The sequence below is a fragment of the Myripristis murdjan genome, chromosome 19 (assembly GCF_902150065.1).
Source record: "Myripristis murdjan chromosome 19, fMyrMur1.1, whole genome shotgun sequence".
NCBI lineage: Eukaryota > Metazoa > Chordata > Actinopteri > Holocentriformes > Holocentridae > Myripristis > Myripristis murdjan.
In genome coordinates, this window is record NC_043998.1 from 7990166 (window position 1) to 8014012 (window position 23847).

General features: G+C 41.8%; 2 protein-coding genes across 2 annotated transcripts in view; one reads left to right on the plus strand and one right to left on the minus strand.

The window, feature by feature from the left end:
• Positions 1 to 254: 254 nt before the first annotated feature.
• On the minus strand, positions 255 to 13750 carry LOC115377739 (synaptic vesicle membrane protein VAT-1 homolog). Its single transcript, XM_030077720.1, has 7 exons — positions 13655 to 13750; positions 13078 to 13566; positions 9346 to 9553; positions 5747 to 5917; positions 5380 to 5469; positions 4688 to 4926; positions 255 to 3643 (listed from the first exon to the last, which is right to left on the minus strand). The coding sequence occupies exons 2-7, from the start codon at positions 13462 to 13464 to the stop codon at positions 3446 to 3448; spliced, it is 1293 nt and encodes a 430-aa protein (XP_029933580.1). The 5' UTR covers positions 13465 to 13566; positions 13655 to 13750; the 3' UTR covers positions 255 to 3445.
• Positions 13751 to 20035: 6285 nt separating this feature from the next.
• Positions 20036 to 23847, plus strand: part of LOC115377429 (rho-related GTP-binding protein RhoN-like) — a 33269-nt gene continuing 29457 nt past the window's right edge. The window contains exons 1-2 of the mRNA XM_030077144.1: positions 20036 to 20340; positions 21534 to 21621. Of these exons, the coding sequence (XP_029933004.1) occupies positions 20236 to 20340; positions 21534 to 21621 (193 nt within the window). The 5' untranslated portion in view covers positions 20036 to 20235. The remainder of the gene's footprint in view (positions 20341 to 21533; positions 21622 to 23847) is intronic.

A 23847-nucleotide genomic window follows, 5' to 3' on the forward strand; every position in this document is an offset into this window, starting at 1 on the left:
TATTATAGTCGCTGGTAGGATAAATAAAAACTGCAGATTATATAGTTCTACTTCAAGCAGCATGGATTCAGTTCAATAATTCACAAGGAAAATATTTGAAAACACTTTAATAACACATCATACAAGTTAGTGCCACATGAACACAGATAAGATCAGAAGGCATACTGAATGCAAGTTTAGATTAAAAAAAAAAAAGTTATTTTCCTTAATATGAGCATGACTGTGAGCATCTTGGTATATAATGTAACAAGTACAAAGCTTTTTTTTTTTTTTTTTTTTTTTTTGGACAATCACAGATACAGTCAACTTCAATCTTTTATCAACACCAACTACCAAGACGACACAGAGTTTGGAGTCAAAATGTACACGTCATTTGTTCACAGTCGTCGAAAACATCATGACTACTGAGTGACAAAAGAATGACAAAATGAATTAATGATCTCTAATTATACTAAAACTAACATGATTATTGCAAATATGTTTTAATTTTAAGAAAGGATGTGTGTGAGAGTGTTGCTGCCTGGGTCTGTTTTCATTATAGATTATTTTAACTGATTGTGCACATTAAGTGGGATTGATGGGGGTGTAACAATTTCCAGGAGTTTGTGATTGTTTCAAAGGGCATAGCATTACATAGACATTTATTTATTTGTTTGTTTGTTTGTTTGTTTGTTTATTTATTTAAGAAAAGACAGGGAAGCAGTTAATTTAATTTTGTAGTTATTTGGCTGACCACTAGATGGCCCCCACTCCATGCGGTTAGACATGATAGGAGTCAGCGAGTGTAATAATTACTGGTTGTGATTTGAATCTAATCAAAGTAGCCAGTATACCTTTGTATTAAGTAGCAGGTTATAATGTGGCTTTATTATTATTACTTATTATTATTATGTTTAGATAATTTGAATTTAAGAGAGTTTGTTTTTGTTCTTAGTGCTATTTTTTAAAAATATTATTAAGGCTTATGTTTACTGATATGTTGAATAATGTTGTGTCAAGAGTAGTGATACATGCCATGTGCAGTTTAAGGACCTAAATAAAAGTTTTACAGATGCGAAACATCTTCAGTCAGTCCAGATGGATCTAGATGAACATTGTGCCCCAGCTGGCAATCGTAATAAAAATGCAAGCATGGCATTGTTCTGAAATATCTAAATGTAGACAGTTGATATTGATTATTATGGGTGCAATATCTTGGCGCAGACCCACAATGCAGTGTTGATGCTGTATTCTCACTGACTTTCTTATGCTGCAAAAAATGTCCACGTCACCAACTCATATTCAGTCTTACAATGTTGTTTTAATTTTTTTTTTTTTTTTTTTTTTTAAATCTGGCAGCAAGAATAAATGTGTTGAGACAAGGCAGAATAAATTAGATCAGCCTGCTAGTAACAAGAAAATGCCGCTTGATTCAATAAAAATCTGGATACAAGTTGATTAGCTTTGGAAACAAGTGGGATTATCTCATCCTACTGGCCGATATTTTTCACTTGGTTGAAGAAAAATAAGATTTGAAGTTATCTCTTAAGATGGAGATTTTTGCAGTTACCCCTGGGAGCATTAATTACCTGTGCAAGACTTTGACTGCTCACATTTGCTGTAAGGTGCTAATAACGAATGGCAAATTAAACTTCTTTGAACCACTAACAGAAAAAGACTCCAAATCCCACATGAAATCCACATCAGGTCTTACTTCATGCTAAGAGAAGGAAAACTACTCAAAGTTAACAATACTTTTTTTTTCAGGCCAGTGAGAAAATGCCACAAAAATAACTAAAATCATCTTATGAAATGTTATCATAAATTTTAAGACATGAAAGCAAAGTGAGCTGGAGGAGGAGAGAGTTAAGAGAAAATTTAAGAGATAGAAAGCAGGACCAAAGAGCAAGGAGAGGGGAATGTGTGTGTGTGGGTTTTTTTTTTTTTTTGGTCTCTGTCCTGTGTTCTGCGTCATATCATTAAATTACCTCCACATCTGGGGAAAACATCTGTATCCCCTGCACTCTCTGCCAACTTCTACTATTTGGGGTCATTCATCGAAGGTAGCAGATATGCAAGTCAATGAAAAAGAACATGGTTAACAGTGTGAAATCTAAATATGCAGTGAAATTGAACGATATTATGCGTAGAGTCACTGAGCATACAAAGCGACTGAGCACCTTACAATACGAGAAGGCAAAAACTACAGCTGCAGGAAAAGCGAAAGCATCACCCCAAGTTTCCTCCTCCTGTCTGGAAGAGGAATCCTTGAGTTCTCACACCCGTTCTGTAAACCTGGCAGTAAGTATCTTGGTTTTGAAGAGGCACTGTAAGGGTTAAGAAGCAGATCGATGACGTGAGAAGAGCCTGGAGGAGGGTGTAAACCACTGGCCTTCACATGTGTTACAAAAGTTTAGCACAAGGTCAGCGAGGCATTAATTGGAAGAGAGTAGCCCTGCGTGTAAGCCGAGGTGTGACGTGCTGCTCTTATTATGATTCACAGTTGGCCTGATGGCAGTGGTGAATGTTTTTTTTTTTTTTTTTTGATTTGGCACACGTGAGCGACAAGCAATCAAGATAGTGCTCTCCTGCTTTTATCAAACACCAAAGCGATCTCAGGAGTGTGACATTTGGTTTTAGTGACCAATTCCTGTCAGACTGAAAAAAGCGGTCCAGTACACTTAGATAATTCATCGAAGCAGGAAGTACAGGACAAGACATGGTAGTGTTGTCTCATCCTCACACAAAGTTTTGAGAAGTAGATCATAATCGATGAAACTTGACAAGCAAAAAGCTCCACTGCTCTTCCTAACAGGTTTCACATCGACATCTGAGAACACACACACACACACACACACACACACACGGGTGGCTCGGTTTCTTTCAAACTGTATTCCAGTACAGTTCCTTTATCAATCAAAGCTGTAATCAGCAGCGTAATCCCGGGCATTACTCTGATTACTCTGTTACTTTCAGATCACTTGGCCATATTTGAGGTACAAAGGTACAGATATGAGGAACTGAAAAATTATACGTTCTGGAAGTATGTTTCAGGTTTGCATACAACTAACCATAGTTTTTGTGCTGTACCTTGTTTTATGAAGATGTAAATCACCTGCTACCAGAGCTGAATTAGAGCTAAATTGACTCATTTTCATTTTAAAAGTAGCCCCAGAATTAATCTCAACTGTTTTTCATAAGTCTAAATAATCATAATACATTGTTTCTTGGTAAAGTAATGGAATACAGTTGCTTTTCTTTCTTTTTTTTTTTCTTTAAATTAGAATACTGCCCAGCCCTGGAATACACTAAAGACATATTGCACAATAACTCTTCATAAACACTGTGGAAAATACTGACAAAGTCAAAGAATTAACGGCATGTTGGTTTTCTTTTTTTTGGACAGCTGAACAGAGCGAATCGATGTGGAAGTGCTTGAATCTCCTATTCAAACGGACACTCTTACTCAATCTCCCTCCGCCTTGACTTCCTGTGTGTTGCCCTCTTCTTTCTTCTCTTCGCTGACCCTCGCCTCTGTTTTGTCCGCTTTGTCTTCTGCCTCGGGGCTGGATTTCGGCTTCTCTTCCTCCTTCTTGGGCTCAGGGAGAAGGATGACTTTCCCGATGTTGAGGCGTTCGTGCATGCGCTTCATGGCGTCACCCACCTGATAGAAGATGGAGAAGCAGAGTATAAAAAGAAGGTGTCTTGATTTGAATTTGTGGGCTGTGCATAAGTCTCTGCAGAGGTGAATGCCTGACTCCCTGAGAAACAGTCAGTGCAGCTGAAGTGAAGTTAATGACTGAAGCAGACTATTGTTAAGAGAAAAAAAACAGCAGCACAATACATTCCCAGGCATATCAAAAATTAAAAATGGGTCATTTCTGCAAGATAACAGCTGAGGTAATTATACATCGTATGACAGACATCCATGCATGAACACACACTAATAACCAATCAGTCAAAATGTGAACAATCCATTTCTGGCTATGCCACAAGTCATCCATGTCTTATTATTTTCCTGCCTCTTTCCTGTTTGCTCTGAGTCCTGTCTGTCCCCGAGCCCAGCCGGTGACACTCAAAACACCGATATCCCCTTTAATGGCTGATGCCACGGCAACAATGATCCATCACCTAGCAACTGCTGCTGAAGATCATCTCATCTGATGGGGAGACTGAGGTTTGCTCGTCTGCCACAACATGCGACTGATGGAACAGAGGAAAACACCAAAGGGAGTTTGGAGCCTCTGTGACGCACTAAAAGCATCACCGGTCCTCCTGTTTTTTGCTCCCGTGATGGATGTGCATCAGCCGCTTTTCTCAGTCTGTTATGTGTCTGAATTACTGTAATCAGCTGAAAATGAATCAACATAAACAATAATAAGCAAAATAAACCTTTGAGTAATGTTGTCTTTCATCAGAGCCTTTAAAATCCTGAGCTGTATTAGGGCTTTAAAAACTTGTTTCTGGAAAATCACTCAAATCATTAGATCTTTGTATTTTATGTATTTAGGGTTATTTCTTCACATTTTGGTTTAGGTTATTTTTAGCAGGAAAAGAGAAAGCGGTACGACATGCAACAAAAGTTACAAACCAGATTTGAGGATGTTGTGGTTGCACGGTGAGAGCCTCAACCCACTGAGCCACAAGGACGTGCAATACTCGCTCGTTTAAAAAGAAATGTCGCAGTTGACAGTTTGCACACACTGACCTCCTCAAAATGGTAGGATGAGTCGATTCGGGGCTTGATCTTTCCCTGGTTGTAGAGCTCCAGCAGCGTGGCCATGGTCCGGACGATCAGCTGGTCATCGCTGATGTAGCCCAGGTGGAAGCCGCAGATGGCCTTGTTGGCCTGCATGAGCTTCTGCGTGGAGATGGAGAGCTGGTTGTACCAGGTCTTAGCCATGGCCAGCAGGTTCTTCTTCTGGCCGGTCACACAGTTGGCCGCACCTGGAGGAAGACAAGAGATGAGGAGATAAAGTATCCTATGTCTGACTAACTGTGGGCTAAATTTTTATCACAGTAACATGATAGATTATGAAGACGGAAATATGTCAACAAGAATGTCTAATAGGAAATTATACAGCAGCAACTGTGAGGTAGGAATGTATGAATTTCATTTTGCCTGCCATTTTCAATCTGAGTGATATTCCTTTTGAAGGTGTGAGGCTGGTGAGATATAGGTTAGTAGGTCAAGTCTCACACCGGAAATGTCAGTCCACTCCTAAACTGTCACTTGAATGGCAAAATGATCTGTAAGCCAAAAAGTCAAGATTGTTACTACCAGAATTACATTTTTAAAACTAGAATTTTAAACTCGGGGTAAATTAAGTTACGTAGCAGGGGAAACTCAAGACGGCACCTGAACATGAATTTCATGCCTACAGAGATACTGTGTCTTACCGAACACTATGAGTGTGCCCATTGGTTTTAACAAACCGTAGCCTTTTTGGGTGTCGGAGCCTCCCAGTGGATCCAGGACCACATCCACACCTGTAGAGAGACAGAAACAGAGACTGAGTAAGGAAGAGGGAGGGGGTTGAAACTGAGAAACCTCGGTGTCAACTTGACTAAAAAAGAAACTGTTCCACTGAAGTTCCACTGAATTTAAGAAAAACATCAAGCCTGGCTGATTTGTGGTATTAAGAACAGCAACAACAATCTTAAATAAAACTTAACAAAACTTTTGCTCCATCTTTTTGTTTTCACACTTTAAAATATGAAATATAAGATGATGCAAGTTTTTTTTTTTTTTTTTTTTAAATCTTACCCATAGGGCTGATTTTGCGTACTTCCTCTACATAGTCTTTTGTGCGGTAGTCAATGGGGTGAGTTACCCCGCCTTGCACGATGGTTTCATGTTTGGCAGCTGATGCCGTGCCAAACACAGTCACATCTGGCACCGTCTGACACAGCTGGGTGGCAGCAACACCCACACCACCTATGGATGTACAGATGTAGACAGAGTAAAGAGTTATTTCTATATATTTTGCAAGTTTGGTAAGAACACACTTTGAAATACTGTGTAACGTGAATTTTAAAAGGTTTTTCATTATTTCATGTTCCTTTTTAAGTGTATCTAAGCCTGGAACTGGCGTAGCTACTCCACATTTTAAACTGATCCCATCTGTAAAATAAATTCAAAGGCTTCTTCAAGCCTCTTCTTCAGTAACGGTAAGTCCAGAATACACAACAAAGTGCACAAGTGCTTTGTAGGTGCTTGGGTGGAGAGGTCAGGCGTAAAGTATGTATGACTCAAGTGAAACTACACTGATTTTTAAAACTCCACTTGTTGACAAGAAAGTGCTGTGGTAGCATGGTGCTGTTAAATATTTAATTCATGTATTGACTGAGCTCGAGTTAGAAAATCAGTGAAGCAGCTACTTCTTGGTATGTGAACACAGAGTGAGCTCATTCATGTTTGACTTCCACGGTGCAGTGTAGCGGTGCACGGGAGCGATGTACCGAGTGAGATGGAGATTCATGTAAGAAGTTGTGAGTCTAAAGTGGCGTACACTCGCTCTGGAAGGCCGTGCGATCAGTGCTAGTTAATGATAAATATGTGGCATGGCACTGAGTTCAACAGAGGGCACTGAGGGGGAGATTCTGTGTTTTTTAGGCTGGCTGAGTCCTCATGATACTATTTGGGATGCATGGTGTCTCTCAAGAGGAAACTGTTGAAATAGCAAACAGTGCTGGTCTTTATGGCTCTGTACCGACTCCCAGAGGACGGTTTTAGGAACTGATGGTTGCCTGGGTGTTCTGGGTCGCCCGCAATGCTTCCTGCCCTGTTCCTCACCCTGGCATCATGCGGATGATTCATAAGAGGTCAGCTGACAGCCACCCACTCAGCCTAACTGAAACTTGGCCTTTGAGCGGCGGGATGCAGAGGAGCGTTAGACCATGATGGAGGATGTTGGGATGCCTATTCTAACTGACCTGTGCAACTGGACGAGGACTGGATGTGAAATATTGAACTCCCCCAGCTGCTGCACCGAGAACATCTTTTATTACTTTGCTGATTTCAGGGTGAATGTCAGACTGCTCCAATTAGACCGGTTTCCAACCTCAAAATTGCACATCAAATGATAACAAAGGTGGCTGAAAGAAATGTGAGAAACCCCCTGAACTAGGTAACAGTGCAGTGATCTGCAAAGTTAGAATGCATAACCCAGATGTGGGAGGGAATTCATAAAGAAAGGACATGATGACCAAGTGAGTCTCCCTCTCACTGATATAAATGGTATGTATCAGAAATAGTATGCTATTAAAATTACAAAAAAAAAAAAAAAATCTGTGTGAACTGAGATGAGAAGGGCATGGAAAGGTGTGTGATATGGATGGTGACATAATATATTCTATATAAAAACCTTAAATGGTCAATCCGTGATGCTTTTCTGTTACAAATAACAATTGCAAAATGGGCTTTTGTTTGGAAAATTTGGTCAAATAAATACATACAGCTTGGATAAGTGTATCATGTCAAAAATTACATGAATAACTGTATTTATGAGTGTCTCATGTAGCTGTTACATACAGGATTCGGGCAGTAGAAATATGATCAAACTATCAAAATTCTTGGCTAAAATAAGAATGGTGTTCATCTTGCTGTTACTAAAACACTGATTGGTTGATGGAAGCGGTATAGTAAATTATAATATAAAATAACAGATGTTTTAAAAAGAACAACTTAAAAATCATCTATAAAAATACACAGGTTTAAAATTTTATTTGCTCGTCTAAAAATAAATCTCCAAGGGGGAAGCGATGCTTTTCACCCCGAGAAAGCTGTAAAGAAGACTTCAGCCTGGCCAGCAGTGTGTGCAGAGTGTATTACTTCTTTTTTCTTGTCAGTGTTTATGTTAACATATACATTATATTTTCCTTATTACTATGATGAAGAAAAAATTATTAAGACATATAAACACCTCACTCACCCCCATTGTGCGATTTTTATTTAAGTCGTATCCAGACTTTTAATACTGCAACTAAGATTACCATAGTAACCATTACATTACTAGAGGAATACTGTACTCACCATACTCTTGGTAAACTTGCCTATATAATATTTCACAACATCAGAAGTTATAACACCTGTCAAATACGCCAGAAGGTGCTCATTTTTACAGCTACTGTCTTTGTTTACATGCAGACTTCCTGCCTCAAGCCCCAGCAGTGACTGAACTGCGGGAAAGATTAATGGGAGCAATAACACTGCACTTTATGACAGAAGGAAAAGGACTGGGGCTGCTTGTACTCTATAGGGAAGCAGAGAAATCACTTTTTTCCAGTCAGTGAAAAAGCATAAAAGATTAATATTACCCATATCTTCTCCTGCAGTGTATGTAAACAACTGAAATTATTCTCATGATAAAAGTAAAGATAATATTTACATTGTTGTATGTATGCAAATGGAGTTGCTGCTGCCTCAGGTAGCAAAATGTAAAATCATTCCCCATCTGATTTGACCTTGTGCTTCAAGTTGCATGGCTCCAGACAATATTTTACAATAAACAGGACATATTTCTCTCTCATGGTCTTGGAGCAGCTTTTTGAAATGTCATGTGTTGCCAAAGCAACCATGCCTGACAATGATCTAGTTTGCCATTATATAAATGAGCTGTCTAGCGACCGTGTAAAAGGTCCACACACACACACACTATCTTGACCTTTGACCCATGGTCTCTTGGCTGATAATTTCCTGCACAGACATGTGGCTGCATTCACAGAGGTGATTAGTGACCTGGAATGCCCACAGCGTTCAGAAATATTCACTGGGCTTGTTTATTCTGAGGACACATGAGCAAACACTGCTTTAGACAGAATATGTGAATTTTTATGTTTGATTGTGCCTGTTTCTGATCGAGCCGGATGGGCCACAACAGAGGTCTTCTAACTTGTTCAGGTTCCAGACTTTCATGAAGCTGCTAACCCCAACCTGAAATGATTTTTCCCCATAGTCACCATGATCTAAGAAGATATTTTGTCTTGTGTTTAGTATCAAATCGATGCCATATTTAAACACTGACAGATAGAGTCAAAGATTAAAACATAACCACTCATGATTTTTTTTTTTTTGTATTGTAAGAGCTTCTAGTTCTAGAAGCTCTAATCTAATTTAAGTTTTTGTGAAATTAAATGATTTATCTTTTTGCTGAGGACCTCCTGAAAGTCCTTCAAGGACCCCTGATGGTCCCCGGACCCACTTTGAAAAACACTGAGCTAGAACAACTGGACCTGCTGTTTTTTTTTTGTTTTTTTTTAACTGTTTCTATTCACATTAAAACAGGATGAGGTAAAATCTGATAAATATGGTGCTTTTTGTGTTTGTTTGTCTTTTTTTTTTTTTTTTTTTTAACTGTGTCTTACCTGCTGCCATGTGGATGAGCACGCTCTTGCCTGGTCTAATATTGGCCATCTCAAACAGCATCATGTAGGCGGTCAAGTAATTAACGGGGAGAGCGGCGCCCTCCTCGAAGCTCATTGACTCGGGCATGACGAAGGTTTGGTCAGCGGGCACGAGCACCACGTCCTGCCACAGGCCGCTGCGGCTCAACACGATGACACGGTCACCCACCTGAGCGAGGGAGGGAGGGAGGGAGGGATGAAGAGAAACAAGTTAGTGAGGAAAGAGCGAGGGGAAAAAAAACAGGATATGGAGGTGATGGTATGAGGATGTGAAGACGCCTTGATGGAAGGGAGGAGAGGAGGGAGAAACGCAAAAAAATGGGAGGAAGAGAAAGTCAAGGAGGGAGAGGAAGCTGGCGGTGATGTGTAGGAGTGTATGATGGGTGGTGGTGTTAACTCAATCTCAATTATCTGACTGGAGCACTCCACTGGTATTCCACAGCAGCACAGAGCAGGGCTTATTTATTTCATAATGAATGTCAACTAGTTTATATCAAGTGGATGCACAATTCATACAAACAGCCGAGCAAATGCTGCACTTTGAGACTATGAATGCAAAGTAAGAGGTGGGTTTCCACACTGAAATGTTTTAATTAGACACTGCCACACGAGCTGGGGCCGGGGGCTTGTGGGAAATGCAGTTCCTCCTTGGGTGTTTTTTTTTCTTCTTTTTTTGCAGAGAGGCTGAGCTGTAAACATTTCACTGGTGTTGTGAAACGTGCCAAAAACTGAAGGGCACAGGAAAGAGGGCTGATCTGGCTGTGAATGCTCCGGTGCTTCCTGTTAATACAGCCTCAAGATGGAGGCCACGCCCTCTTCCTGCTGCACAAAGACCCGTGACAATAGACAGATCACAGTCACACACACAAAAACCTTGTCACATCACCCATATTTTTTTTTTTGTAAATCAGCTTTGTTGTGAAAACCGCACAACTCGTGTTTGAGGAAAAAACTGTTTCATAGCAACAATATTAGTGACAAATAATAACCCCCTGCAGTCAAATTTTGCCTTGAATTTCCTCTTAAGTAGCTTCAGAGTTAGATTTTTACCTACTGGTTGCAGTGTTATTGAAGCCACAACACACTTATACTGAGTGGCACATTCAAACCCCAGATGCCATTATTTTGCAGCTGCACCATTACACCAAACAGAAAATATCTGCATGTCTTGTGCATCATTTTATGCACATTCCCCTGTGATTCAGCAGGACATATTTGGTATCTTTGGAAACTCGGGCTCTCCACTAGAATTTAAAATAACGTTCTGTAGGTTTGATCAAAGCTTGGCTGCACAGCATGCATTTAAAGATGAGCCCGCTGATGGGACTGGCAGGGCTGAAGAGCTTACATGGACCAGGTAGCATAGCAGCACTGTACACATTTTGCACCCTGCTGCACTAAATGTGGGTCCATCACAAATCGCAAAGTTGGCCAAGGAGCTTATTTGCCACAAGGTTGATGTATTTCCTTTAAAAATTAATAAAAAAGCTGTTGTCACACATGGTGTGAGGGGATTAATCAACAAGAGAGAGTGGGAAGGTTTGGCTCCTTGGAGTCACAAAGGAGCGGGGTCCAAAACAACACATCTGCTCTGTCTCAACTTGATGAGCGCTTTGTGAAGCGAAGCAGCCTCAGCCTTGTGTCCACTTCTGGCAGAGCTCCGCTGCTTCAGCCAAGAGACGCAACGCAGCCCAAGGAAAACAGGCTGAGCGGGCCAGCCTCTCTGCCTCCCTCTCTCCGAAAACACTTGGGCTTCCCTCGCTGTTATTGTCTGCTCTGCTGCTGCTGCTTCTGGTGCTGTGGTTTGGTGTCTTGTGGGCTGCTGCTCCTTTCCAAAAAAGAGGTGTTGGAATGCACCGCTCCCCCTATAGGACTCTTGTTCTTGGAGAATGGAGAAAAGGATGGAGGGGGGGAGGAGAGGAGGAGGGGGAGGCCGTGTAGTAAGAGGAGGAGGAGGAGGGAAATTCCAAACTGACACTAAGGGACAGGGAGGAGGTGCAGCAATGCAAGTGGACTTCAACATCCAGAATGCACATGTCCAATTTATAGAAAAAACAATATACTGCAAGTGTGTGTATGCATGCTGCTCCCCATAAACATGCACATAGAGGGGCTGATGCTGCTCCAAAGGTCACGCCTGTAGATCACATAGATTGGCTCTTGTCACGGCTTATTGTCTCCAGTTCTGCATCAAGACTCTAAGTACCCAGAGGCCTGTCAATATCTTATTTCACAATTCTGTCAGAGGCTGGGCGGCAGGTTGGCAGCTTGGTTAAGAAGGCATTCAAGCTGCTGGTTCAATATTTAGTATCAATAGTTGCAAACCTGCAGAAGCACACCCAGGTCTGAGCCTTCCAGCGGAAACTGGCTAGATTTATCAGAACTCTGTGACTTAACACAACGGGGGTTGTGTGAAATGTGTCAATGTGGTTTTAACCTTTTTTCCCTTGTAAAAATAAAGCTTGAATGCACAACCACTGGCATCAGAGGTAACAAACACCCACGGATGACATATAAACCTGTTTCCCAGAGCCTGCTACAGCTACAGTACAGGGGACAAGATGGCTTCAAATGAGCATGTCTGGTTTTCACTGGACTTTTAAGAGCACATACTCACTGCTAACTAAGTCATGAGTTTGACTTCAGTTAGTCTGAGTCATCCTTCCTCATCCTGCCTGTCACTCTCCACTTTACAGTGTCCAGTAAAGCAGAAATGTCATACAGAACAGCTCACAAACCCTTGAAGAAAATTTTACTGGGTCAGATAACATTTCTCCATTCTTTATGAATTCAAGGGAGCCAAGAAGGGAACTGTTTGAGAAAGCCCATAGATCCTGCAGATGGATAACAAACCAAACACCAGCTATTGGACAGACTTTCTGACCCAAAACTTTTCAAACTGTTACACTTGACCTCTGGGAAACTCTTATCAAGCAACAAGTAAAGTAAATGTACCCTCGTGCTGGTGATAAGCTTGTAAAAACCACATCAAGGACATGCTGTAAATCAAATGCTGTAAATGTCTCAAACCCAGTAATGTTCAATTTCATCTCCGGTCTTTTATTCTCCATAAAAGAATCATTCCACATATAATTCAGAATATGTTTAGAGAAGCTTCAAAATGCCAGGAAAATTTCCATCAACCACAATATATTTCAATTTACATCATTTGAATTAACAAGCATAGCTGGCCGGTTTCTGCATACTTTACCACATAAAATGGAAAGATGATGGACACCTGAGGCAGAGGCCCAACTTTAAATACAGACAGTAGAATTATGACTTATTGATATGAATTATTGAATTTATTCCTCTGATGAAGAAATGGGGAAGCCAGCAGATGGCTTGAGATGTCTCCAGTGGTTTTCAGTGGACGCCATGCATGTAAGGTGTTTCCTCCTCAACCAAACACAACACCAGCTGATCTCAGCACTTAGGAAATCTTTTGAGAAGAGCACAGGCCCACTAATGGGTTAAATCAGCTGGTGTCATGTTTTGGCAGGAAAGATTTAATAGACTTAATTGCCATGGAGAGCCAACAATATGTAGGTTTTCCTCCCAACCAAACCCCATGCCAGTGAATGTGATAAACATCCTCAGCAGCTGGGAAGGAAGTGACCATAGATGGTGCAGTGTTTGGTTGAGGACATGGTTGATGCACTTTCTGAGACTATTTAGTGGGCACACACTCACCTTTCTGTTCTTCACATCCTCTCCGACGGCTTCAATGACCCCGGAGCCCTCCATGCCCATGGTGACAGGCGGGGAGGGCAGCAGCTCGTACAGCCCCTGCCTCGCCAGCAGCTCGGCGAAGTTGAGCCCGCACGCCTTAACCCGCACCAGCACCTCTCCCGCCTGCAGCTGCGGCTTGCTGCGCGTCTTCACCTGGAGCTTGACTTTGTCGTAGCCGCCGTAGCCCGTCAGCACCAGGGCTCGGCAGGAGAAAACCTCCTCCTCCGCGGGGCTGCTCGCCGGCTCCTGCGGCGCATCCGAGGCGGCGGCCGGAGGTTCATCAGGTTGCTTCTCCTGCTCGGTTTGCTGCTGCTGAGCCGGAGCCTCTGGTGCCTCTTCGCCCGACATGACTAGACCCACTTCCGACGTACGTGCGCTTCCCCGGGGTTTAAAATTCACTAGTTGTGCCTGTTTGGGCGTTGCTTGCACAAAAGCACTTTATCAGCAAACCTGAAGGCAAAAATTAAAAATTTCGCTTGTTCTATCGTAGGCTGTAAAGTTTAAACTGGTTTACAGTCATAAAGTGAGTATAACTTACTGTACTCGTTTATCCTATTTAAAAAATCTGGCTGTATCTGCGTGGTGTCCAGTGTGTCTGCGCTGCTCGAAAAGTGACCAGCGTCAAGTCTACACGTTTATGATAGGAACATCCGGTTGGGGTTTTCAAAAATAAAACCCTCTCTGGAGAACCTGTTGTAACATTTAGTATGTGTAGAGGTAAATTGAAACTAAAGTGAAAGAAATACAGACATTTACGGAGCTGTGTGTTTTTGTTGAGGTAATCCAAGTTAAAATAAATGTTGAGGAAGCGCTCCGTCTTTGTCATGAGAAAATCGACTGCTTTCACCAAACAATAAATAGTAAACAGAATTATCTTTTAATGTGCATAATAATAATCTTTCTGCTTAGTATCGCTGAATGTTCAGTGTAATGATTCAATATTCTGGTGCAGATTATTATTCTGTAACATCTGATTTAATAGTCTGTAAAATGGGCGACCTTTTCCTTTTTAATTGAACAGGCCTTTATTTAGAAAAGGCTCTTGTTCCGGTGTTTTTCTCGTTCTCTCTGGCTGACTTGACTCAGCACAAAAAAATGACAGATCCGTTTTGTTGGCAAGGAGCGCAGAGATGTGAGCCAGAGCGGCGTGGCGAGCTTCAAACCACGGAAAGTGGATTATTGGTCGCAAAATTTGGATTATTTAAAATAATAGCCGGAGCAACAGGTGACATTATAAATCCACAGGGGGCCTGCCTGTTTTCTGCAGGTAACAAACAAAAACAAGCAGTGATTAAGTAGTAAATAAAAGGTGCGTGAACTGATAAATCTACCTCACATATGTTGTTGGTTAATTTAGATAAACACAAGTTTGCAAAATGGTAATTATTAATAATATATTTTTAAAATGCTATTATAGTAGGTTTTCCAGGTATTCCAAAAGTTTTCCACTATTTCCAAATACCTGAACTTTAAATTGAACATGCACTTTCCTTTCCTCTGAACTAACATCACCAAGTGGAAGTGAAAGATGATGTGCTTTTACAGCTGGCTCCCGGCAATGCATCTATCATCCCGCTGCATGCACATAAAGTACACTCACAGATGCATATATATACACACACACACGCACTCCACCCAGCCTGAAATGTCGCAATGCTGCCAGAGTGGCTGCAATCTCATCTTGTCATGGTAGTTTAGTCTGTCAGGCAGGAAGTGGAGGGATGGTGCGACAGATAAAGGCACGTTAAGGGGCAGAAAATTCCGTGTTTAATATAGAGACACACAGCAGGTCAGAGTTGCCATTTACTGTTTAATTTTTTTCATATTTCCACTCATAAGTTTGAATTAAGCTGTCACTGAGGTATGGGCAAAGGCTCTGTGTGGAGATATGTACACAGGAAAATATGTGCATGCACAAGTACATGCACATAAACCACACACACACACACACACACACACACACACACACACACACACACACACATTGCACCACAGACTAACTAACAGACTAAACATGGGTCTCATTTGAGAAACCAAATAGCTGCAGTAAATCCCCTCTGGTCCACACACAAACACACACACACACACACACACACACACACACACACACACACACACCCCACACAGGGTGATCACTGTTTTTCTACTACCAAACACTGCAGTCACATGTGCAGTGTTTTTGATTGCACAATGCAACCAAAAGCAAGTGAAAAGAAGTGAAGTGCCATTGTGACACTGTTTTTAGAAATTGCAGAGGTTATTATGCATTTCATGCCCTTATAAATTAAAATTTCCGCCAGAGTTTTTTTTGTTTCTTATCTCTTACTGGTAAGTTTACTCAGTTTTGACAAACTCTGATGTGTAGAGGAGGATTGCCAGGTTGCTGGCTACTTCTGCCTCCACAAACACACCTTTACACTTCCACCGCTTCAGCACTGTTGGCTTAAGCTGAACTGTTTGAGAGCATATTTCCCCTTAAGTAGTTTATTTTTTAATTAGAGAGATGCAGGAACTTCTACAAAAAGAGTAGTTTATCCCAAAAGATTTCAGTCATTATCTTCTCCACCCATTTCAGTTCCAGTGAATTTTCAAACAGACTGGTAAGGTGCAATGTGTGAGGAAAATATTGGATACAATTGGAGATTTTTTTTTTTTTGGACTCAATGCAGTCATTACCAAACACTTTGACTAAGTGCTGCACATGCTGATCGGAGTGATTTGATGGATATGTTAGGCCTTTTTATGGAGCCGTAAACAGATGGGCCCGTTAACTTCATTAGTTTGAGAGAAAGCAGAGATGGAACTAGGGGCTCGTTGTGTTTTGGTGGCTCTACCAACTTCAGCAAAGTTCACCATGTTGTTGAGTCGGCTAAATAATGACTGAGTCTTCAGTTTGGTGTAAAATGTAAGAAAAATAATAATAAAAAAAAGGAGTAAAGTTTTAATTATCTGTATGTTTTGAGTCTGTAGCCTAATTGAAGTAATTAATTAAGGCATATGTTTTCTGCCAGCTGATCTCATTAACATATGGTTTCATGTTTGGAATGAAGTAATGAATGAGCGTACAAGCTACAGACAGATGACAAATTAAAGGACAAAACCAACATAAAGTGTCTTAGCAAAGTGGTGGGCCACTATGAGCTGCCAGAACAATGCACTTTGACACAGATCTGCAAGCGCCGTCCAACATGTCAGTCCATAATCTCCCATAGGTGTTCAGCTATGGGAGATGTGGTGACTGTGACCTTCACAGTCACCACATCTCAATCCAGCTCATTTTCATCCTCATCAAACCGCTCAGTGAGCCCTGGTGGCCTGTGGATGGGGGCATTTTCATCCTGGAAGAGACTGCTCCCATCGGGATCGAAATGATTCATCACAGGATAAAGGTGATCACCCAGAATAACTCTGTATTTATTTGCAGTGAGCTTTCCCTCTAAGGGCACAAGTGCCCCCCACAGCATAACACAGCCAGTGGACCCCCTCACTGTCAGGGTCCAGTATTCAGGCCTGTACTGTCCTCTTGGTGGACGTCTCACATGGACTCGCCCACTTGTTTCGATTCATGGTTAAAGATGACTCATCTGACCACATCACTTTTTTTTCAACATCTCTGCAGTCCAGTGCCATTGAACTCTTAAATGTGCATTTGTCTTTGTAATGAGGGGTTTATTCACGGCAGCCCTATGATAATATCTCTCTAGGTATCTTTTGGCAGAATGGAGCTTCACCCTGCAGTAGAGCACCAGAGACTTGCAGAATCTATGCCAAGAGGCATTGAAGCTGTTCTGGCAGCTTGTGGTGGCCCAGTACCTTATTAAGACGTTTAATGTGGGGTTTCCTTTTACTTTGTCACCCACTTATGCGTCCACTTACAATCACAACATAAAGGAAGCAGTTCTGAGAAACCGGCACATTGCTGCTAACCTCACTCTTGCCACAAGGTGGAGCTAAAGACTTGGCAAAGACCATCTGTCTCTGGCTCGTACGTTTATGTCAGTGTGTTTTTTGGATAAATTTCAGAGTCACATGTCCAGACTGTGACTAGTGCCACATTGGGTTTAAAGTGTAGATTTATATCTCTTTAGTGCTGTGATTCAGTTTTGACTGGAAGGGAAATATTAACCTGACAGCTTATTGGAACAACTCAGGAGTACAGCTAACACTGATCTGCAATATAAGCCCTTGCTGCAGCAGCATGGGTTAAAAAATGTAAAGATAATGTATAAGCTGTTTTTGATCGATACTTGTAATTATATCTTTGACATAATGATCCCTGTGGTTTTGCTGTTGAGGCTAAATGCTGTTATCAAAGTGGCACGCCACTCTACATTTACCTACATCCTGGAGTCATGTTGCAATGTGGCTCCAACACAGCTCTCAACTGTATATAAATATAGATAAGTTCATTAGCTTTCCATGATGGTTGTGAAATCAAACGAAATCGAATCATGTTATTGATTGGTCACTTCACCATATACACAAGTGTAAAGATGAGAGAAAATGGATGCTTGCCTCTCAAGAATGCATAAAACAAAGACATAACCAATGCAACTGTAGTCTAAAAAATGCAACTGCAAGCAGATCTAATGTGATGATGTAATGTCAAAAAAAGTGAGGCACAAAATAAAGGATTTTTAATGCAAAATCACCCCAATCATGATTTTTTTTTTTTTTTTTTTTTAAATCACATAAACAGTAAATGGAATTGTAGTTCTATTTTACACCAAGTCTGAGTTAACTGACAAGGAGAGCTTTAAAGATGTTGCTTATTTGTTTTTTATAATTTATAATTTGTTTTTCTTTTTGTCTGCATGAAATTAGACCTACCCTGCATCGACATTATTATAGCCTGTTTTTGTACCACATTTTCAATGGGGAACACTGGAGAATACAGGTGAGTGAAGGTGTCTTTCTCCATATCTGTAAGTAGGGTTCAACCTGCAGCTCAGCCTGAAGAGAAATGTTTGAATGAGAATGTAAGAATGGTAGTTATGTCTGGTAAAGTTTCTAAATTATTTAGCATCTTCAGCCATATCATTTTATATCACGAACATCTTTGTAGGGACACTGAGGGTGGGGATAGAGTTTTCTGTACTCCCATCAGGATGTGTAATTCATCTCTAAATCCAAAACAGACCTTTACGACCACTGCAAGAGAAGCATGAAAAGCTGTGAGAAAGTGTGCACAAGTCCTCCCCATCTGTCTTCCTTGACCTGTTTAAGTATGAATACTGTGTTGCCAGGGGACTGTTGCAGATTCTGCAAGTAATCAACAGGATAATCATTTTCATTTTAGCACCATTCCATTCCACTGAGCTATCATTCACTCAGGGAGAGGCACACACAGGCAAAGATACACATACTGAATGGGTGTTTATGCGCTAGACACTATTGATTGTGTTGTGCGATAGCTGAAAATAACAAAATATAGAAGTCCAATCAGTACAAGAGGAACAACCAGCAACTAAACAAGTATATTAAAGATGATATTGATTTAGGTTGGTTTTTTAGAAAAATGTCACAAGCCAGCAAGGTCCTCTATGTTAGCCTGTATACTGTGAATTCAGATTATTTATACTGGCGTGGAAAAGGTGAGTAAACTCGTTTTTTTAGAGGAAATGTGTGTAAACTGAGGAGTAGATTGATTTACCCTCCACTGCGCCCACTAATTCCTCTGAAAAATGACTCAGTCCCAGCTGTGGCTGCGGGTGACAGGGACTGTAATCCTGACAGGTGACAGGGACACAGGGTTGGGCCCTGAACGGCTTGTCATTGGCTGTTAAATCTGGGTGCAGAGGATGGGAACAAACCATCATCCAGAGCCATTTCAAGCCAGCCAGAGTAACACCGAAAGTGAGGCGATTCTGCCTTCAAGATAAAAGCCTGCTGTTATGGAAAAATACTGACTGCTGGCTCATGTACCTCTGTCTGTGCACCACCAGAGTTTCCCCCTATTCCGTTATCAGTGGTGCACTACTAAATCTGACATATACATAAACATTGTCCTTAACTTTAATTAGGTGATCTAAAACTAAAGTAAGTGTAATCCAGTTGTATGACAAGTAATGACTGATTAGCTTATTCAAACATAACTTGGACTCAAACAGGTACAGACATGGGACAAAACTAGAATTAGTGCCCAGAACTCATGATTTTTTTTTTCTCAGATGATATAGGCAAGCACTTTAGACCTAATTAACCTCTAATTAACATATATGATTAATTGCTAATTGGCCTAAAACTAAAAAAAAAAAAAAATACTGGGGGAAATGGGAACATTCCCGGCTCCTCCTCAAGTGACTCAGCCTACACACACACCACATCATCCTCAGCTCTCCTCTTCCCCCAGTCTTGACCACCACTCCTGCCTGTTGGGTTGCTAGAGTCCCAGTACAGCATCACCTCTCTCGCCCAGTTCACCTTGAGCTCCTGTTCATGGGCAGCTGGAGCTCAGTGTTCTTGCCATTGAGGGTGATGCTGTGGAGCGGCTTCTAGCCAATCCCAGCCGTCAGATGTGAGGCAGCTGCTGACCTTCCTTGCCAAGTTCTCCAGGGTGGAGATGGAGTGTCTCACAACCTGGACTATTTGGTTAAGACGTTCCCATTGAATTGCATAAAGTGTTATGAGTATGAGTTAAAATGTATATAGTCAAGATATGGACATCCTTCCTCATATCCAGATATGCAACTTGAGTCATATAAATAGATGGATATCAGTTGGATTTTCATTTACTATTATATTCCTTGCTGGATATGATCTCAATTTTTGGTGTGGTATAAAGGCCCACTACAAAACACTGCGACGCCATCAGTTATTGGGATTTTACTTTGAAAAATATGGCCGGACGTACTGCTTTTATTCCCGCTGCCTTGACACCATTGACATCCCAGGGCTTCACTGTTGCCCGTCTAGGAGCCAGGTTCCCATTACGCAGAGCATGCCGCTGAGTTTGGACGGGAGCAGCCTGTGGAGCTGAAGTTGTGGCAGCTGGATGTAAAGTCACCCGCTCCAGGATAGACAACGTTTCACACGTCGAGGGTCAACTTGGTGAGGCTGTGGAGAGCTAAATGACAAGGAGGCAGCGGCACAAAACCACGCACTGATACACGGGGCATTATGGAGAGCAAGGGAGTAAGCCGCTGCAAAATTGTGGTGGTCGGCGATACGCAGTGTGGCAAGACGGCTCTCCTGCACGTTTTTGCAAAAGATTCGTACCCAGAGGTAAGAACACATGAATTATTAAATAATTACTGCCAGTAAAGGGATAACTGACTCAATTTTCCAAATCTTACAGCATGACAAAGTCTCTGTATTTCATAGATGGTCATTTTCTACCAAAACCTATAAAGCCGCTTGTATCTCCTAAATTTGTGGCGACAAGTGAGGCGCTGACTTATGACTTAAAAAAATATTTGGTCAGTGTGGTGACATCTTAACTACAGATTTGTGAAGTATATATTGCGCATACGCACACAGCTGAGAGGGATCATTAGTGCTGTTGTGCATTTTCAACTACAATTTTACAGTAGTTTTTGCTCGATCGTTTCGCATCATGAATGATGAACAGTGAAACATACACTGCGGACTCGTCCAGGCTTAATGCACAGCGAGTGGCCGTGTAATTCGCCGTGCCCAGCTGAGCTCCGTGCTGCTGTGTTTCAGACGGAGAGCGCGAGCTCCCTGCGCTTTTACGCATCGCGCGCATCAGCACCCATCCGTGCGGTCCGCTCCGTGCTGGAGCATCACAGCGTCAGATATGACAGCAAGCAAATGTGTATTTACTTTACACTGTTTCAATGTGGCGACTGGAGTACTGTGAAATGTTTAACGACATGGATGATTAATTTAATTATCCCTATTAATTCAGAAAGATATTAACTACCTGGCTGCTCTTAGAAAAAAAAACATTGAAAGTAACGCTCATCTCGTTAAATAATATAATAAAGTTATTTCTAACAGTATAGGATGTTGTCAGAAATCAAAACTGAAATCCTGGGCACTGGACATTGAGCATTTCATACAAAAGCATGAACACTTTTTGTGTAAGCCCTCTTGTGCTCCTACAGGTTTGTCTTAAGCCCACAAACAGTTGGGGCTAATAAAATCAAAGCATGTCTCCCTGTATCTCTGAATTTTGAAATAGTTCAGTGCTCAGGATCGGCCTCATCTGCTTTCCTTGCACACCTTCTGCTGCCTCTGATGTTCATCGCTGCACCTCTGGTCGACTTGACAGAGCATATTAGGATTCCTCTCTATCTCAATAACCTGAATTTGACTCCCTCTTGAAGGTATATTACCGGCTTAGTTGCTGGTCTTTAGTCATGGAAGTGTAAAATGAATAAATTGGGCAGTGCAGCCTACACAACCTGCCTATCAGCTTTGATCTAATTATAGTAATCTGTGTCTCATTTCAGAATTATGTTCCCACTGTATTTGAGAATTACACAGCCAGTTTCGAGATCGACAAGCACAGGATCGAGCTGAACATGTGGGACACTTCAGGTGAGGAACTCTTCAGGTTTGCCATATATGACAAGATTATTATGCCGGTGTGACGGGAGGTGAACCGTATCGACCCATGAGGGACCAGGCTCTCCACAGAGGCGGTGATGTGACTCCTTTGAGCTTTCAGCAGCATCCAGGCGTCGGTCCAGAGAGTGTCAGGACGAGGCCTCTGGAATATCTCATGACATTTCAGACGTTTCACTACATTTCAGACAAGACTCACATTACTAGCTGGTCTCTTATGGGTGTAGAAATCAGCAAGCATGTCGTCGCTGAAAATCACCATTTCTGCTCTCACCAGTGTTAATTTGCCACTCTCTGACGGTTTTGAATAGTTGCCACCAGCCCATATCTGCTCTATGAGTGGACGCACAACTCTTCATTCAACACTTGTCAGTGAGAAACATTTGGCACAGAAAAATATCACCTCACACTCAAAAATTTGCTGTGTCCATAATGCTTAGCCTGATCACAACCATGATTTCATAGAAAATTCCACATTCCGGTGTTGATTTTTCAGTGAAAATTTTTTATTTGAGAGTTACTTGTCCAGTCAGAGAGCAGACACAGCTGTGGAAAAGTTAACTCTGATGGGTGTGAACTTCCACAGCATAAACACTGTCTTACTATTGATTTTTTTTTTTTTTTTACACCCTCAGAGTTAAATTACCACTGACGATTTTGCTGCGGGGAGTCATTTTGTATTCCGTCCGGCTAACTCAAGCAGCTGACACTTAAACAGTTTAAGTGTGTGAAGAGCATGCGGTCAGGTGCTTTCACTCTATTTATACGAGCTAACTTTCTCCCTTTGAAGGCTGGTTAGCCCGTAGGCCCGTTCTTGCTTCATTTCCACTTACGTAACAACGGCCTAAAAACTTGTTCTCACACACCAGCCTGTAACTTGAAAATGCGCCGTTCCCATTTAGCTCAACCCACGGAGACAGACAGACCAGCTAGACGAGCTGGAGATTAAGAGCTAGTTTCTGAGGCTTGCGTTGCTTGGGGACTGCAGTGGGTGAGGCCGCTCAATTGTCTTTGAGCACCACCCATCGCAATTAATGGCTGTTTCTCTCACAGAGCTACAGAATTACACCAGGAGAGCACGTAAACAGGCATTTTCTGCAACACACAAACAAACCAACTCACTTATTTTGTGTGTGTAGCATATGCCATTCAAGATATTATTACATTATGTCAGAGGTATTGCTTTGTATACAACAGCACAGCACTGTGGGTGCACCGGGCAGCTCCCAGGTGTGAATGTATGTAATTCTGCGAATGTGATGCAGAGTGCTGCTGAAAAAGAGCCTGCATGCTCAGCAAATGTTACCTTGATAAATAAAGTTTACAGAAATCTATTTCTGTCTTGTACCGCTATAGTGAAAGAAAATTGCAGAGGTGAAAGTAACAAAAAAATCAGAGCTTAGTGGTGCAACGTCAAGAGGGTATAATTAATTAGCCGCCTGACAAGTTCCAGATTTTAATGATGTAGTTTATGGCATGTTGTGATCCGTGCCTGACCCGAGCCGGCCTCCTTAAGCTCTCCATAGGCGTGAATGAGGAGACGGGTGTTTTGCCTCCCAGCGTACCTGCAAGCTATTCTGGGTCTGTCTCTGGAGACAGGTGCATTGGCACCTACATCAGTATTACCAGAATTCCCCTAGGTGCCTGCCTTTTCTTACTAATGACTGAATAGGGGGATTACAGTGATTTGGCACGGATGGTGTGCATTTCTGTATGTGCTCTATGTGTGTGTATGTGTGTGTGTGTGTGTGTCAGAGCACCTGTAATATCCACATGTGTTTACTTCTGTGCCTCCTGTTGCTTATGCAATAACTGTTTCATTTCACTGTGTACATACTTTTGTTTGTGTGCGTGTGTGTGTGCGTGCGTGCGTGCGTGCGTGCGTGCACTCATTCTCAGGCAAGTGCAGGCATGCATAAGAGACAGCTAGGCAAATGTTTAGCATCCAGTGTGTGCTGGCATGGCTTGCTGATGTGTTCAGTTTGCATGACAGCAGGTGAAGCAAACCAGTGGGAGTGAGGCTGTGAGTGACACTTCGACATCAAACAAATAGTCAAGGAAATTGTGTTTTGTTGAGCGTGTTTTTTTTTGTTTTTTTTCCCCTATATCGAGAAAGGCTTTATTTTGAGTGTTTGAAGTGACAGCTGCTGGAGGAAGACAGGGTGAAAGCCAGCATTCCAGGCTACTTTCAGGGCGAAT